Source organism: Diabrotica virgifera, chromosome 4, assembly GCF_917563875.1.
Source record: "Diabrotica virgifera virgifera chromosome 4, PGI_DIABVI_V3a".
NCBI classification, from domain to species: Eukaryota; Metazoa; Arthropoda; class Insecta; order Coleoptera; family Chrysomelidae; genus Diabrotica; species Diabrotica virgifera.
Genome location: NC_065446.1, coordinates 34549747 through 34569896, shown reverse-complemented (window position 1 = coordinate 34569896; position 20150 = coordinate 34549747). Strand labels below are relative to the sequence as shown.

The following is a 20150-nucleotide window of genomic DNA, read 5'->3' as shown; positions in this document are numbered from 1 at the left end:
ATTTATATGGGAAATAAGCCACAATTAAAATGAAAAAAATAATTTTATTAACGTTTCGACGCCCAAATCGGGTGCCGTTGTCAAAATACAAAATATTACTAAAATAAACTAAAGTGTTGTTGCTAAGCAAAAAAAATTCTTCTAATAATTTATTTAATCTCACTCATTTATATTGGCAATTCAGACATATATTATAATAGTGAATAGTTAGCCAGATATAGCTGTTTAAAACCTCTATTTACCAGCAAACATCCCCTTATTCGAGTCCTTTAAACCCGCCCCAATTAAAAACTAAGGTATCTTACGGAATTTAATTTACACGGTCTTATAGCTCTTTAAAAATCCTACAAAATCATTTTTGAGGGGTCTCATTACTGAGAGGGTATCAAAGTTGCTTTCCTACGAAGGTAATTAAATCCATTTACTAAAGCTGAAAATCAGTACACATTGAGATATAATATTTTTCCAAAATTAGGCATTTTAAATAAGTCAAACTCCTTGAGCGTATTGATAATATAAATATAAAAGTAACTACAGAAAGGTGAAGACCAATTTTGAATTAGGAAGGTAATTAGGGGGTTGTTTTCACTGATTTTTTCGTAGAGAAAAGCAGGTACCGACATTTTTTTGATTATAAGTCGCTTAAATTTCATGCCAGAAACTTTTTTTTATTTTTTTGTTGAAAGGTCTAATTGTATACTTGAAAAAATATTATTTAGGTTTTCCTCAAAAAATGCAAATTTTTCCCATTATATGGCTTTGAATATTTCAAATTATGCATTTGACGAAAATGCCTAACCTTTAACATGCCGTATCTCGGTTTGTATTGGTCTTAAAGATATTATTGGAAAAGAGTTTGGTTTGTGTTACTAAAAGATACAACTTTGATATCTACAGTTTTTTTGATTAAATGCATATTTTTCGAGGTATTCTCAAAAAACCCTCTAAAAAAGTCGATTCTTTTTGTCGAAAAACTGTTATTTTCAAGCGCGAATAACTCGACAAATATTAGTTTTACGAAGAAAATGTAAAAAACATTTTTTTTCTTAGAATTACTTTTTCTATCGAATTGCATGGTTAAAATGTAATAAAAAATCCCCACCCCCAAAGTTTTAACGTATGATAGCGGCATGATATAGAAAATGATCCTTGGACTATTTCCTACCTTCTGTGAAAATTTCAAGTAAATCCATGCTGGACGAAAAAATTGCGAGCCAAAATACTTCATTTCCTCAATCGACTATTGGGGCCGACCGACCGGCTCTGTCCCGTCATACAGCTGATCGACTATAATAACTTTTATTTATATTTAATTTAGATTGTGTGTACCGATTTTCAGCCTTAGTAAATGGAAATAATTACCTTCGTAGGAAAGCAACTTTGATACCCTCTCAGTAACCCCTGTTCTACGTTTCGCTTGACCGACCGCAGTATGTTTCTCTACACACTCACAGTAATCAACTGTGAAAAATCTAGCTTTAGTAAATTCAAATAGATTTTTCAGCGCTGCCTCTCCGTCTAATACTATGTATAAGTATTTTATGTACAGTGGCTTTCAGTACCATGAAATGGCTAAGAAATAGTTCTCTCCATTCAAGACAGAAATTTTCAAATCTCTAAAACAAATGTGCTCGAGTGTGTTGGTTATAATAAGTCCTTTTTATCAGTACATATAGCAAATGTAGCCCTGGTACAAAAGGGTACAAGTCATTGCCATCATTTGAAAGATTCAATACGAAGAAAATTCCTTCGTTCATCATACAGTTTTTTTAATATTGTTTGTTTATCAGATATATTTATTAAATTAGAAAAAATTAGCATGAATATTATCCATCTTCAACAATAATTAGTCTATATAAATTAAGGAAAAATTTAATTTAGTGTGAAAAAAATAATGAACAGAACTCAACTGATTTATTCTATTACAATAAAAATACGTAAATTTGGACGCTATTACTACAAAAAAAAATGATGTGCCAGCGTGCATTCATATCCAATTGATCTTTAAAAATTAAGGAAAACTTTAATTTCGTGCGATTGCAATGATGTACGGAATTCAACTGATTTATTCTATTACACAGTGGCGGCTCGTAGCCTTAGAAACAGAGTCGGCAAGGTCTTTTTGTCTTCTCATATAGGCATACCATCTAATTAAAAGGCTTAAATCATCATAGGAGATTTTTTTGTTTGGTTTACTTGACATTCTCTTTTTCATGGTGTTTCGACAATATGTTTTGATTCTTTTGAGGCAAGAGAAATACCGTTCATTTAAATACATAGTAGATATCCAAAAATTTCAACATATACTCACTTTTCGAGATATGTTTCATGCCTGTGTCTTTTTTGGGGTGGTTCGGAAATATCAAGCGAACCCAAAACGTCACTGCGTATATATTGAAAACTACTATCATTACGAAAATCTTTGAGATTTTGCACCAGTTTTCTTATTCTATCTTTGAAATAAATAATGTTAGTTGACTGATTTTGAACAACAATGAATAACAAATCGGTTTGGGCAGACACTTTCTTAAAAATATTTAAAAGAGTATTTAAAGAGTAATCATTTAACAAAGTTTTCAAACCGATTGCTTCACGGATCAAGATATCACATCACAACTTTCAAAATCGTCGTCTTCGATAATAAATTAAAAAAACTTCCAAAGGCTGTTCACGAAAATATGCTACAGTGGAAACTAACCGAGGTTTAAAATTTCATCGCGTCTGACAAACTGTTCGCATTTTTTTCGAAACAAATTGTTCTAAAACAGTAGTCCGTTTGGGCGAGCTAAACTGGCAAGAAAAGACGATATTCTTAATTTTTTTACACGTATCCTGCAAAACTAAATTCATTCTATTCCCATGACAGTGAGCAAATAAAGCTTGTGGTGCAATAGTTTTAACTTTTGCCTGGAGACCGTTCAATTCACCAGACATCACGGCAGCGCCGTCACAAGTTTGCCCCAGTTTGCCCTACCAATTTATTTTTGATATCAAAAAATTTTAATCTGTTCTTTAAAACACCAAAAACATATTCTGCCTTATAGCTTTTACTCACGTCTGTAAAACCTTAAAACCTCTCATAAATATTACCACGTAACTCGTATCGGACAACAATTGATAATTATTGTAAATGACATGATAATCAGAAGTTTCATCTATTTCTAGCGAAAAGCAAATGGTTTTCTGAAGCTCAGATCCAATAACGTTATTTAAAATGTAACTAATTAATTATATTAGTTCATTCTGTACTGTTTTAGATATGCCGTAAAATATCTTAGAATCAGAAAGCACATTAGACAATCCAAATCGTATTTCTTAAACAATTTTATTAGTTATCTATAATTATATTATATAACGATTATACGATATTATATATCTATAAATAAATGATAATTCCTGACAACTCAAAAAAATTACAATATCAATTAAACGACGTAAAACGGCGTGATTATTTTTTACAATTTCTGCCGATGCTTCCAAATGAAACCGGCAGATTTAAATATGCCGTACCTGCCGCTTAATGCCTACGGAGAAATATATGTTTGGTTGCTCATCGATTTGTATTGTTCGTTGAGTTTTACGTGTAAATCGTCAAGCTACGGAGGAGCTGGGGTCGGCTAGCCGAACAGTCAGATGAATTGCTCGGATCATTCAGTGTTTAAAAATGCGCAGGGATCACTTAACGCTCGGATTGGTCGAATCCTTTTAAAAGCCACGAATAAAATTTAGTCTGTATTATCTGACAGTTTTTTTTATTTCAAAGGTACAAAAAATTACATAAACTCTAATTAAATTTAATATTAAAAAAATCTATAATATCTATAAATGTGTGGGTCGGCACTGTTGACCCTGCTGACCCTGACCGGCCGCCACTGCTATTACAATGAGAATACGTACTTTTGGGATCTATTACTCAACGATGGGATGTGTTAGACATAACCAAATTTAGAGTAGCATGTTTTGGGGTGTTGTTTACAATATTCAAATAATAATTCTTTTAGTTTTGGATGTGACTTTTGTCCACCTAGCTAGGCTCATTGACACACTGTGCGACTGGACTAATTCAAATGTTCATAATGCATCAAATATCGGTAAATTTATATCTAGCATGTATTTATATTTCTAATAACATTATACTTATTTAGATATAACGCTACTTGCTTGTTATCCTTATATAATTTTAATGAAAACAATCATATCTACCATCTCATAACACGGTCTGCAGATGACATCTGTCTCCAGCGAAGAAATCGTTAACGATAATTACATCTCCAAATAAAGTTGTCTTAAAATGAAACCGAATCAAATCGTCCATTTTTAGAAGAGCAAAACATATCGAAGAATTTATAGAACTAAATTGAATTTGAAGATATTAAACACGATACGATCGAACGTCCGGCTAAGGCTATAAAATCTGAAGGTATAACCATTCATATCAAATGAAAACTACCGTTTTGACATGCTGGTTTTTTATTGGAAGTATTTATAAAAGCTACACTGTGAACTAAACATATGGTAGACACAGAGATAGATAAATAAACATTTTTTTCTACGAGCATGCAAAAATGTCTACTTTCGCGCACGCATTTTAGTTTAGAAAGTTTCACTTTTCCGCACGCGTGTTACTTTTCCGCACGCGGTTTTTACTTTTCCGCACGCGTGTTAATTTAGATATGTTAATATGGCCTTAAAGTAATTATAATACATGCAATAAACTAATATTTAGATATTATTTACTAATTTATTTCAAATATATCTTATTGTGTTCCTGTTTTAATGAAATTAACGCGACAATTGGATGAAATAAAATTATTTTGACATAATATTCGAAAGTCAAATCGATAGGCAATAACAGTCGTTTTGAATCATCGTCATGGAAACCAAGATCGTCGTCATGCTAACTAATTATATTGAAAGTTTGGTTTTGACAACCTTGTCAAAGAATTAATTTGTGTATGTATTTTCATATTAATTAAATTAATTGATTAAGATTTGGTAATTTTTTAAAGACTCTTAGAAAAAATATTGTTCCTAACTTTTGCAGAAAGTCTCTTTTCCGCACTCGACTGCTTGCTGAACTCCCGCTTCGCGTCGTTCGGCAAACTGCAGTTGCGAGCGGAAAAGAATGACTTTCTGCATTGGGAAGATACTTCTCTTCATGTTTAAGATTTTCTGCATTTGTTAGGAAAATAACTATACAGGGTGAGGCAAATAAAGGGCGTATTAGAAATATCTCGAGAACTAAAGGCAACAGAATCATGAAAATTTGAATTAAGGGGTTTTGAAGAGTCATCTATTTAATGAAAATATTTTTATCTATTTGCTACTTCCAGTTATACTGGAAGTTGCTTATAACTTCGTTTTTTAAATGGGACACCCTGTATATTTTTACATTTTTGGATTCTCTTCGATGTCTTCTTTCTTAAAATATGAGTATTTGTAATGTTATACAGGGTATTTTAAAAGATATTTACGTTTTTGTATTAAATTCGTAGCAATATTCACACCCTGTAGAATTGTAGGGGTTTGACATATAAAACTCTACTTACTTTTAAATGATTTTTAATATAGTCTACTATTGTTAAGAATCATTAGTATAGCTAAATTTTTAATTTTAGTATACAGGGTTGGTCGAAACTCGGAATGAGTATTTTCTGAGTTTTCTTAAATAGGACACCCTGTATTTTAGTATTGTAATGAAATGATATTTTATGGTAATTTTTTATTTATTAAGCATTCCCTATACCTAACTGCTTTAATTTGTGCTTAATTGTTAATCGCACCAACAACCTTAACTACGTAGGTATTTTGATACCTAAACCATTATTGGTAATTTTACGGATCAGTCAGGATTAATATGTATTTATTTCTGAAAAATTATTTGTGATTGAATTTTTTCACGGCCAACGTAATAAAATTTTACGTATTTTTTGTTGCAATTAATGTTTAGCTTGAATCACCAATAACTCACAAGTTAAAGCAATTAGTTATAGGGAATACTTATAAAATAAAAAAGTACCATGAAATATCATTTCATTACAATACTAAAATACAGGGTGTTTCATTTAAGAAAACTCAGAAAATATTCATTCCGAGTTTCGACCAACCCTGGTTATTAAAATTTCAAAATTAGCTATACTAATGATTCTTAAGAATAATAGACTATATTAAAAATCACTTGAACATAAGCAGAGTTTTTAATGTCAAACTGTTACAATTCTACACGGTGTGAATGTTGCTACGAAATTAATAAAAAAACGTAAATATCTTTTAAAATACCCTGTATAATATTACAAAACCTCATATTTTAAGAAAGAAGATATTGAGAAGAATCCAAAAATCTAAAAATATACAGGGTGTCCCATTTAAAAAAAAACGAAGGTATAAGTAACTTCCGGTATAACCGGAAGTTGGAAAGAAATGGAAATATTTTAATTTAATAGATCATGCTTCAAAACCCCTACATTCCAATTTACATGATTCTGTTGCCTTTAGTTCTCGAAATATTTCTAATAGGCCAGTTATCTGCCTCACCCTATATTGTTTTTAAAAACTACGGTTTTATAACAATGTGTTTAGTATGGGCTATTCCACGAATATACGTCTGTCTTGGATTATCGCGACAACGAATATTTTAGTGTGCAACATAAGAAGTGCGAAAATAAATGGCTCTAATAATTGTTCCAAGAAAAAACAACGTATTTTGCAATTTACTTTCGTTCTTCATAATTTGCACAATAAAATATTCGTTGTCTCGATAATCCAAGACAGGCGTATGTTCGTGGAACAGGGTATAAGTACCGATTATAACAAAACTAGTCTAGTACATAAGTATTAACAAATTTAACAAAAAGTTAAGCGCTATCACTAACTGAAATGGAGAACTTTGTTTTTTTTTAATAAACATCAATTAAATAACGGAGCACAAAAAACAAAGCACTAGGAGGAAAAGGCGACGCCCGACATTTTTTAGAATTGTTGATAGATGGCGCTATAATCGGAAAAATGCGATTTATTAGCTACATCTCATCTATCAACAGTTCTAAAAAAATGTTCCGAATAAATGTTACTTATTCTTTCATGAGGAATCCCAAACTGCAATAAAAAACGGGATTATGTTTAAGATTTAGAGTTACCCTATTTAAGATTTTAGAGTTATCCCCCACCTCACCTCCGGGGTATGGAGTGGGGGTAGTGTTTAATGTCATTTGATAGGTTTTTGAAAAATATTAAACACGTGTTGTTTGGTTTTTTATTTGGAAGTGTATTTCGCGAGATATAAGACCGTTTCTATAATTTACCTAGGGTCTACTAGGGCCTAGGGTATCACGAGAAACTCTTATTGCTGATTATAGCGCCATCTATCCACAATTCGAAAAAATGTCTCAATTAAAAGTTGCTTATTTTTACGAGCGGAATCCAAATCACTCCAGGGGGTGGAGAGGGGGGTCGTGTTTGGTATCATTCGATAGATTTCTGAAGACTATTAAACACGCATTTTTCAGTTTTTCCATTCGATATTCATTTCGCGAAATATTCGACCGTACCGCTAATTTTGGGACACCCTATATATTACAATTTGAATAATGTTTAGTTATTGAACAAGGGATTCAATGAACTCTTCTTAGTAATCATCAGGTTGACTCCTTGATAAATAAATTCTCATTCTCAGTGCATTATTTTGCATTTATCGAAACTTATTCTGTACCCAACCATCGAATGATCGTTTCAACTGGAAACTTATTTTCAGTTATTGTAAAATAGGTAATAAAATGTAGTTAAATGCCATTCGCATTCATATATCACTAATTTTACGATCCCGCCAGATGCATATTGCGGGCAATTACCTCAAGTTTTCATAGTAAAAAGTTTCCATCAAAGCGGGCATTGATGGTGGTTTATTGGAAGTTGCCATGTTGTCTCAAAATTTATGGTTTAACTTTACGAATTCCGTCTCCCAGATTGCTGAAATAAATCTATAACCTACCCCAACGCAACCTTGCTTTTGAACTTGTACTGAACACTGAACGAGTTGATTCACCAGCAGACTTGATGGGATCAAAATTATAGTGCAGGGGCTTACTATCTTAATCTGTACTACTACTTTGGCAATTTTAAAAATATAGATAGAAAACTAATTCATTTAAAATTTTGTTTTAATTTGTTAATAAACTCCTGGACAAAATAGGATTAAAAAGGATATTCAATGCGATACGTTGCATGTTTGTTAGGAAGACATCATTCCAGCATCAGTCGCAAGGTGAGGCGATATAATGAAACAGGATCGTACCATCGAAGACCAGGACAAGGAAACGTTGCACTAATCAAATTGATGATCGTTTTTTGAGACAACGTGCTCTCAGAAATAAGAGAGTAAGCAGCAATTTGCTAAAAAATGAACTAGTAGATGTTCGAAATGTCGCGATATCGTCTCGAACAGTTAGAAGACGTTTACATGAAGCAGAATTGAGCAACAGGACCGGCCAAAAAACCCTTGCTTACCAGACAACACAGGCTTTAGAGATTGAATTTTGCAAGATTGCATCAAAATTGGACCATCGATGATTGGAAACGAGTTCTTTTCTCCGATGAGAATAGAGTAAGCCTAAAAGCTCCAGATGGTCGTAAGCGTATCTGGCGAAGGCGAGGAGGTTTGCCAGCTGCAATATCTCTCCTAAAGTACCTTTTGGTGGTGGCTCTAAAATGTTTGGGGAAGGGGGGGGGGAATTCTATGAATGCCCATTATTACTTAGACAACATTATTGTCGAACATGTTATGCCTTTTGCTCCGTTTCTTGGACCTAATTTTTTATTCATGCAAGACAATGCTCGTCCTCATGTGGCTCGACACGTTATTGGCTACCTAAATAATGTTGATATTAAATTATTAGAGTGGTCACCTAACAGTCCGGACATGAATCCTATAGAGCATCTATGGGACTATTTCAAAAAAAGATTCGAAGTCGTAGACCCCCTATTGCCAATCACAACCAACTCATTGAGGCCGTTATTGAAGAATTGAAGAATATTCCGCAAGCTTTTGTTGAACATTTGATATCAAGCATGCTTTGACTCATAAATGATAAGAAGTAAAGGAGGGCCTACACGGTATTAGTGTTGACCCAGATGCATTTTATTGTGTTACTTTACTGATTTTTTTCTTTTTGCAATTTGGAGTTATGCTAGCTTATTTATGCATTTCCGGCAAAAACAAATTTTTAAAGAAACTATAAGGCAAATCAAGGTCATTATAAAGTCATGTTGGACTTATTTGTAGGTGTTTATTATTATTTCAATGTAACTTAGTTTTATTTTGTGTTCATATTGTAAATATTTAGATTAATTAAAGTGGTGCGTTAATTTTGTCCAGGAGTTTAGTGTGCACTGTGGACATATTATCTGCTTCTTTCTTATCTCTCAAAAATTATTTGTTGTCTTCCGCTCCTGGTGTTACAAGGACTAAAAAATTTTCGTTAAGGACTTAAAAAATGGTAAATTTTCGTTTAGAACTTTGAATATTTGAGTCCAGGTAAATAAGGATTTTCTCTGGACAATAAATTATCCAGGTATCCGACAACTCTTCTAGTTATTGTAAACCTATTCGCAGAAAACCTACCTGTTTCCTGCCTTTTTCGGCAGAGTTCTGAGCCTTTTTTAAATAGTAACAATTTAGTGCAAAAAACGCGATTTTTTCGATTTTTTGTACTCCATTAAAAAGCTAAATAGACGAGCGGCACACCCCAAAAAACGCTTATTTCTCGAGATACTGACCACGGAGGGGTGAAGGGCCAATTTTAGTCATACTGTATGTTTTTAATGGCGCTGAAAACGAAAATGAGGTTTATTTTGAATTGTATGTGGGGGAACATTGTCAAAATATCAATTTTACCTTCAAACTAATAAAAATTAATCACGTTTTTTGCGTTTACCTCGCTACAACTCTGTTCCATTTTATTATTTTTCTCTAAAATTTTCAAAGTAGATAGTTCTAACATTTCTGAAGACAACGGTACCTGTTTCAAGCTTTCAGTCTTATTCTGATAAAGGTTATGAATTTTTTAAAGTAAAAGGTGCAGATTTGTGCATTGCAAAGTTTAATGGCAAAAGTTGAGTGAAGAACTGGAAAGTTTTAGATCAAAATGTTTTATAGAAAAAAAAAATAGTGCAACTTTTAGTATCGACATTAGAAATCCCCAAAATAATCCTTATTTTTCTAGATACTGACCAAGAGTGGTGAACTGCTAATTTTGGTCTTGCAATATGTTTTTGACAGTGTTGGAAACGAAAATGAAATTTATTTCAAATTTTAGGTCGGGGAATATTGTCAAAATCGCAATTTTGCCCTAAAAATAAAAAAAATTAAATCACGTTTTTTGCGTTTAGCTCGCTATAACTCTGTTCCATTTTAATTTTTTTTTTCTAAACGTTGTACATTATATATTGCTCACCTTTCTAAAGTCACCTATCAAAAGTCACCGTAGGAAAGAAGGAATGAAGGAAAGATTGTCAAAATATGGAAGGACTCTCATGTTTCACGAATTCTAAAAATGAGGTTGATTAACTACTTAATATGTATGTATTCCCAATACTAACACACATACGTGACCTGTTTCTGTGAAGAATGTACCTGTTTCAAGCTTTTAATCTTATTATAATAAAAGATATGAATTTTTCAAAGTAGAAGGTGTAGATTCGTGAATTGCAAAAATTTTCACGTAGATTTCCCTAGGAAACCTCACAGCTTTCACATATTTTACGCTCCTTGGTTTCATCTTTCAGTACTCTCAAAGGCATAAGCCATACAATTGTGGTTGAATTTCTATTGAAATCCTACGGTTTATTAATGTAATAAACCGATACAAGCATCGAATGACCTGACACCGAATTTAGCACGAACCAACCTGCTTGTTTTTTGCATATGCTGTATCTTTTAACGAAAGGCTGAAAACTTTCCTACACAGAGAAATATCCCTGGAGCAAACTGGATTTTCCAAAGGTATAGGTACTCAAGAAAACCTTTTGAATACAAGACAAATACACTCAAAAAAATTTAGTTCGTTGATTAACAGTGATTATTGAATAGTATTTCGTTGTAACAACAATTTAATTTTTTGTTTCAACGAACTTTTAGACATTGATCAATGTATTTGGTTATTGTCACAATGATTGAATAATAATTGTGAAAATAACTAGAGTACATTAATCAATAAAACTCAATTTCGTATACTAACTAGTTTCGTATACTTAATACTATTATTAATTCTGACAGCAAAACACTTTCTTGATTTCTTATATGATAAGCAGTTACCTTGGTTTATCGTGACAACGTACAGATTTCAATAAGGTTTGCTTGGCCATTTAAAATGTAACGGCTTTTTCTTATCGTGATACCCCGAGCTTCTCTGTTACCATTGCTTAAAAAAGAATTCTTTGTTAAACAATGCTGTTAGCTCTGCCGAAGTGCCGAATAATTTCATTTCGTTTCCAAGTGTAGTCCGTACTGGAAGAAAGTTTTCCTGTGTCTATTATCGTATTCATTTTTTTCGAATCCTGAGAAAACTAATCAGTATTTTTGAAAAATTTAAACGCAGAATAAAATATTACAGTATTATAGAGGGTCTGAAGTCCCTGAGAACTTCTATAATGATTATTTTAATAAGTCACAGGGATGAAAAAGAGAAAATTTAGTATGATTTTTATGTCAAATATACCATTCAAAAGAAACTTTTTATTTATTCTAGGGGACTTTTAGCCCTCGGTAATAATTTAATATTTTATTCTGCGTTTACATTTTTCAAAAATACTTATTAGTTTTCTCAGGATTCCAAAAAAAAAATGAATGCGTTTAAAAAGAATTCGATCGAAATTTTGCACCTGCGCTCTCAAAGGGGATTAAAGTGTTATACATTTTTGGAATCACTATTTCAAACGCTTTTAAATGAGCTATCACATGATGTAGGGACCTGAAGGGGGATCGCGTAAAGTTCGAAACATTGATGTTATAATATACCTACTTTGATTACTTTAAAAATCAACCTGTCCGAGCGTTTTGCTAACCATGTGCTAAAAATAAATAAGTTAATAAGGGAGGGGGGGGGGGGTAACACTTATTCCAGCGCACTGTATAAGTGAAATCATATTATGAGAAATCACACAGTGTAAAGTCGAAATCACACAGTGTAAAGTCCATTAGGTTTAGGACAAAAAAGGGGGATTTGCAAAATTATTATTAATCAATTAATATCATACATTGAGCTAACGCATTCAGTAATTATTACCTAATATAAAATACGTTCATATTAGGAATGAACGAAATTGATTGTAGGAATTGCTTGTAGGAATAACCGTATTTATTGTGGGAATGAAAGGAATTAATTGTAAAAATAAACGGAAATAATTGTAGAAATAAACGAAATTGATTGAATGCATGAAACAGTATACGTTAGGAGAAATAACACTGTTAGTGACACAACGAATAGTCTTCGTCGGTCAATTAACGACGTTGTTGTTTCAATGAATAGTGTTCGTTGACTCAGTGAACAGTGTTCGTAATATCAATAAAGTAATATTATGGTATACATATTGAAAGTATTATATATTAATAAACGGATGTTCATCCATTCAATAAACGTAATACACTGGATCAACTAACGAAAGTAATGAATTGATGAACATCGCTTTATTGTTCCAATAAAACCAAGAATTGGACAAATTTTAAGTATTGCTTTTGTTGTCTGAATTAACATTTTTATTAATATTACGTACCTTTTTCGTTGAGTGTAGTAGACAAATCTAGAGAACCCATTATAAGAATAAACCTACATATCGCACACCTAGTTCAATAGTGCCACAAGTGCAAAACACAATATTCTCGAGAAATGAGCAAAACGTTCTGTAGTAAACGCGTTTTGCCCTGTAAATAATTTATTTTGAGAATGACTGGCTTCAAAATTACAATTTAGGTAGCAAATTATATACTTATTGGCTGGATCTTATTACAATTTATTAAAAATAAAGCGTTATTATTATTTTGATAGTTATGGCGATATTGCAGTGTGAAGAAAGTCATTTATAAAACGATACCTAGGAGATACGGCGGCAATATAATGAAAAAATCAATTGATTTTTGCAGTTGTGGCCGTATTGAATTATATCGGTTGTATTGTGGCAGTGTATATTATCGCCACATCTCTCTTGATTTTTGCAGTTGTGGCCGTATTGAACGTATTGAATTACATCGGTTGTATTGTGGCAGTGTATATTATCGCCACATCTCCCAGTTATGGCCATATTGCATTTTCAAAGCCTCCAAAAACCCTATAGTGAAATACCGAAGTAACTTACTTTATACTTATCCAAAACAATATTTTAGTTCAGGCTGTATTGCATTAGAGAGGCCATTATATAGGCAATATTTTACAGCCTTAACCCAAAATTCGAATTTTTTGCAGTTGTGGCACAATAGGGAACTTGCATAAATTTTTAAATTCGAAAAAAATGTTATAAATCACAACATAACATAATTTAAAACATGTATCAAAGATAAAAAAGTTTTGTTTGTGTTTCGTTTGGCCCCTAAAGACGATTAAAAATTCAAATTAAAACAGGTGGTCCAAAACGCGTCGTGACGTCACTAAGTTTTACATTTAAATTTTTTCAATAAAGCAAACATAATTTTAAATTAGACGTTATAAACGTCAGTAGAAAATACATTTATGTGACGTTACAAGTGTTTTTGATCGTTTAAACTATTCATAGAAAATTTGTATTTTTACAAAATGGTTTTATTTTCAATAGTAAACCTTCGTTCATTTCCTTCAAAAACAGTATAAAACTCCAATTTTAACAAACTGGTATATATTATTACAATGACATACGATATATGTCATTAGAATATAAATATTTTTGACTTATTCCACGACGATGAGCTGGCCAAATACCCAAGTAGGTGGAGGCCAATAAACTAAAGAAGGAGAAGAAGAATATACCTAAATATAAGGTTGTGTCTAGGTATACGCTAACGTGTACGCAAATAAAAAGTTAGAGTGTCAGTGATTTCTTATTTTTTATTTGTTTAGTGTTTGTTTTTAAATTAACTATGGAGTGTGGACAATTATTTAGTTCTTTTAATGAGTTTAAGAACATTTTAAAACAGTACGAAAAAGATAAGAGACTATAAATTAATATATTATATTTTTTTAGTTTTAAATGAAATAGTATTACCGTCCAAGTTTAAAATAAAAGGAAGACCTAAAGTTTTCACAATAATAATTAACTTGTTCTGAAGCTATTATCCTTGTGGCATTTTTGTAATTAACCATTCTAAATGGAAACTAAGCCGAAATTTAACTAAAAAATTGATTTTATTAACGTTTCGACGTCTAAACCTGATGTCGTTGTCAAAATACAAAATATTATTAAATTAAACAAAAATGTTGTTGCTTAGTAAAAAATTTTTTCTTATAATTTATTTAATCTGACTAATTTTTTTATTTTGATAATGACATCCGATTTGGACGTCGAAACGTTAATAAAATATTTTTTTTAGTTAAATTGTGGCTTATTTTGCATTTAGAATAGTTGATTATAATAATTCACTTACGTATAAAAATTATTTTAACAATATTTTGTACCTACATGTCATGTCAACTAAATACATATAATTATTTTGCTAACCTAAATATATACTTTTATATATATACATTGATTTATTACAATTAAGTTTGAAACATCTGAATAGTTCTTCCCTTCTCCTAACAAATATTTTTCTATCAAACAAACACTAAACATATGAAAATAGCATGTACCAAATGTAAATAATGACGTCACTGGCTTGATGAAGTTTAATTCGCGTCTACCTAACTTTTTTATTTGCGTACATTTTACCGTGTACCTAGACACAGCGAAATATAACCATAATCAAAACTAATGCAAAACTATGTGACGTCACGGGCCGTTTGAACTATTTTATACCGCAGAAGACTTTAAATATGTATTTCTAAGTTATTACGAGTTTTTGAAGCGTGATATTTTGGAAATCTCATTTTTAAACAAAACTGAACATTATTATCTAATAAAAAAAAATGTGCAAGTTCCCTATTGAACTAGGTGTGCGATATTATGTTTTATATATTATCGCAAAGCGTTCTCTCCGAAAAAGACACCTCAATAAATGGCCAAAAAATAAACAATCTAAGTTCTTGCAAATAGTCAAGAAGAGTTAATAGGGCTTTTCATTCAGTCATTTGTTTCGAGCTTCTGTCACATATTATTAATATATCTACGTCATACGTTATTGGCATATACCACCATATACCAATGATACAGACCAAAGACGTATGACGTAGATATATTAATATTATGTGACACATGACAGAAGCTCGAAACAAATGACAATCCATGAAAAGCCCTATTGATATTTGTGACTGATTGACGTGAATATACTACGTAACAATCATCAACACATAACCACAATTGACCGGTTTAAGGTTGTGAGCTCATTCTTATATCTGGGATCATTGATCACAAACACAGGATCACTGCAGGAAAAAATAAAACAAAAGTAAAGTTTTGAGAAAAACATATTTAAACGTTATTATACCTTATTGATTACCTCTTAAAAATCGGGTATACTGGCTAAAGCTATTCAACTTTTGGTACCTGGATATGATTTTGAAGGATGTTAACCACAGGTGTTGTGCTCATACATGTACGTACATAAAAATATTTGGAAAAACATTATTTTGTTCATGAAAACTTAGAAAAAGATGGAGTTAGTTGATTTTCTTTGTCATTGAATGTGCCGATTTAAGCACGGTGGATGACGAATTTGGAGATTTAGGGTTTTCCTGTTAACATATTAATGTTTCTGGATTTAATGGTAGTAAAATGTCAAAATTGAAAAAAATGGAGTTAGTGGATTTTTCCAGTACGCCCACGATATGATCTATCAAAAGTCACCGTAGGAATGAAGGAATGAAGGAAAGATTGTCAAAATATGGAAGGACTCTCAAATTTAACGAACTCTAAAAATGAGGTTGATTAACTACTTAATATGTATGTATTCCCAATTTTATGTATGTTATACATAATATGTGAATCTTGGACCCTAAGACAAACGAAAAGGAAAAAGATAGATGCCACAGAAATGTTCTGTTGAGAAGAATGTTACGAATTCCGTGGATCGACCACACGACAAATAATTAAATTTTAAATGAGCTAAAGGTCAGCAAACGGCTCTCCAGCAAAGTCCATCTCCAACAATTAAAATACTTGGGATATTTTAAGATGAGTAGACACAGAAAATATGGAAAAATATCCTACTATCCAAGGAAAGGTAGAAGACCGAAGATAAGGAGGGAACAAGATGAATCAATCAAATTACAGGAACATGCAAAAGACCTATGCATGAATTAAGAGAAATTGCCGGATTTATACTCAGCCATTGCCACTGCTGCAGCCGCTGCCGGAAATATTGCCCGAAATACGATATCGACGCGAGTATGGTGTTCACATCATGATGTGAATGTCCTCGCCAATGTCCTCACAACTCATTTACCGAACGACTCTCAAGAATGGAATGTGACGACAGCATCGTCTTGCTCCCTTACTCACTTGCCGCTTTGCCGGCGGTAAGTGAGAGAGAAAGTAGTTGAATGTGAATACTTACTCGATCTCGCTCTGCCAGTCCTTTGACTTCCATCTCGAAAACCGACTTTTGAGGGAGCGCCTTGCAATGGCAGTAGCATGAGCAGCAGCAGCACGAGTGAGCTATTTACACATTCACGCTGCCCACTTCCCTGCCCAATTTCCTGTCCAACAGGACTGAGTGTAAATGCGGTATAAAACTAGAGACAGATATCTTTGGAGACGGACAATACACGACATCACGGTGATCATAACACTCCTTCCGGAGGACCAGGACTAAAAAAAGAGATCTTTTAACACCAAATCGGGACGCTCTATATTTAAAGTTAAACTTTGTATATGGTTTTATTTTTATGTAAAAAACAGGAGCATCAAAATTAGTTCTGTTAAATTAGATATCTTGCGCCAGTACTATTAAAGCAGGAAAAGGTAGTCACCTTGTCTTGGCTATAGATATAGGTAGCTATATTACATGCCGTTATAAATATCCCAGACGGTCTGGCAGATGTGTTTATTCGCCAGTAATGCATGAACGAACGTCGCTATTTTTATGGTTTCTAGACCAATGGATAATTATTATTAGTTTTCGCTGTTCATTCACTTACCAATATTGAAGAAATCTAAAATATGTAGGGGTCGCAAACTTCTTGAAAATTTCAAGATCTTTTATTGATCTTGTCTTGATTTCAAGACAAGATCAAGACAAGAAGTAAATTTAGATTTCAAGACAAGACCAGAAATCTTATGTCAATACCAAGATTTCTTGTCCAGAAAACAAGAAATCTTGAAATATCTTGACTACCTAATAATAAAAACTAGATTTTATTTTAAATAAATAACCAATTTAGCATATTTTTAAATCGGAATTGATAAGCCATGAATTAAGGCAGATAACACTTCTTATGGAATCAACGCCTAGCTGATTTTTTGGCTTTGTTATTGTTAAAGTTGCTCTTGAAAATAGCATTTCCGCAGATACAGATGTTGCTGGCGTTCCGAGAAAATCCTTTGGTCATTTTCGATAATGACGGGTAGATATTTTCGTGCCTTCTCCACCAATCAAGTATGTATATTCTCAGAATCTTCTGACCTAGGCTCATTTAAGTATTTTTCAATTTCATACTTCCAAGATTGTAAGTTATCATTATCAGCTTTCTTAAATAGGTCTTCTTCTTCTTAAAGTTCCATCTCCTATCGGATATCATATTGGATATCATAATGACTATAGTCACTTTGTTGGCTGCTCTGAACAGTTGTAATGAACTACAGTTAAACCATTCTCTAGGCAAGCCAGGGGATGCGTCTTATTGACGCATATGCTTCTTCTTCCTTGGATCCTTCCTTGCATAATAATTCTCAGCAACTCATATTTTTCTCCTCTGGTAATGTGACCCAAATATTCCAGTTTTCTTGATTTTATACTGTTCATAATTTCTAACTCCTTATTTAAACGTCGTAGCACTTCAACATTGGTAATAATTTGAACCCAATGAATTTTCAATATTCTTCTGTAACACCACATTTCGAACGATTCTATTTTGCTTATGTGTTGTCTCTTCAATGTCCAAGCTTCCATTCCGTATAGTAATATAGGAAATATGTAGCATCTTAAAGCCCTCAATCTGAGAGGCAACTGAAGGTCTTTGTTTGTAAGCAGTGTCTTATTCATTTTTATAAATGCTTGCCTTGCAGTTTCAATTCGGACTTTAATTTCTTTGCTTTGGACATTTTTGTCATCAACCCAGATTCCCAGATATTTGTATGTCTTTAGTTAAATAGGTAAGTAATATCTAAATCAAATTCGTTATCTTCTTTTTTCAGACTAAGTACTGGCTCTGGTATTAGATTCTATAGATCATTCTGGGATTTATTAAAGTAGTTAGCTTCAAATATTTGTTCAAATTTTTGTACTGCCTCTGATTATAGAAGCTTTTTCTAAGATGAAGAGGAAAGTGCCTCTACTTTATGGCGAGGATTCACAATAACAACAATACAGTATATCCAATTAGTTTTGTTATAGTGTTTCAGTATTTTATCTCTCGCAGCTTGAATGCAGTAAATTAAGTGCTCATCGGTAGCGTCTCTATTAATTTTATTATTAAGTTCATGAGCCCCTATTTCCAGTTTGTCCAAAAGTAAATTTACTCCAATTACCACCAATGGGAGTGTGCAACATTTTTCCCCTTCGAGAATTGAAGAAAGTGTTTTAAACCTTGTCAGATACTGAAAAAATTTACTGATCAGAAACATTATTTATCTAACATTTTCCAATTATTTATATTTTGGTTGTTGTCACAAAATATAGTTTTAAGCATTTTTTACATTTAAGCCCCATGTTAGCATCTCGAAAGTTAAATGCCATCTTGTAGGCACATCTAGTTATGGCATAGTCATCTTACAATTTATGGCCTCGCAAGCACTGTTAAGTTTAAATTGCATTTGCCCATAGTTTTTATTTTTTTTTACAAGGTATTTAATTTTACTTACAGGAAAGTTAAAATCTAAAGTAGTAGCATTTATAGCATTTTCTACTTCGATCTCATCCTCCAAATAATCAAAATCCTGTTCGATCTGTACTGTTTCGATTTGGCTCAGCAATTTTTATGAAATCCTGGGTAGCTAAGCTTAGAATATGTGCAAAACATGCAAAATGCTTATTGTAAGCGTGCAACTACACATCATTTTTGGGTTCGTCAGGAAACAAATGCAGATCAGGGACTCCCCCCAGTGGCAGTGGAGGCCGTGTTAGCACACAACGCAATAAAAAGGTCGCCGTGGAATCACCCGACCGGGTAATCAAGAAATTTCAAGATCTTGAAATTTCTTGAGCCAAGACAAGATATAAATTGTCAAGAAAATTTCAAGACAAGATGTTTTTAACTTTCTTGATTTTTTCTCAAGACAAGACAAGAAGTTGTTGTCAAGACAAGAATTCTTGTCTTGTCGACCCCTAAAAATATGGAGAAATGAATATTGTATAATTATTGTTGTTTTCACTCATTTTAAAAAAATGTGAAAACCATGAATTATCCATGTCTGTCTTGCCGTCCGTAATCACAATTCCTCCGTTATTACAACAAATAGAATGACAAATGAGGTGTCAAATGAAAACATAACCCAATGATGGTATTAAAGGTGAGAAATTTGACCTCGGATTTCCGGTTCCAAGTTGCAACCAGAAGTACTGTTTTAAAGTCGCGGAAATAGCACAAGCGATATATTATTCGACACGCCTTAGCAAGACGAGAAAAAATATATAAAAAGAAAACTAAGTTTTCAATCTAATAACACATAAAACAACATCCAAAAATGTTATTCCACTTCCTACCAGGCTGAAAACAATGGGAACCTTCTCTGGTAACACCTCCGAGGCTTCTACAATTTGCAAGCCATAACGGATGCTAAGACTAAGGAAGATGAGGGAATTTTACAATTTATAATTCACGTCCCATCTGCTCAGCGCGGTAAAGTTCCAACGAGAATGGTTCCCTTCGTACTCCAAT

General features: G+C 32.6%; 1 protein-coding gene across 1 annotated transcript in view; it reads right to left on the bottom strand.

Moving 5' to 3' along the window:
• Positions 1-12805, bottom strand: part of LOC126883563 (laminin subunit alpha-1-like) — a 375906-nt gene extending 363101 nt beyond the window's left edge. The window contains exon 1 of the mRNA XM_050649203.1: positions 12766-12805. Coding sequence (XP_050505160.1) covers positions 12766-12805 — 40 coding nt within the window. The remainder of the gene's footprint in view (positions 1-12765) is intronic.
• Between the last annotated feature and the right edge of the window lie 7345 nt (positions 12806-20150).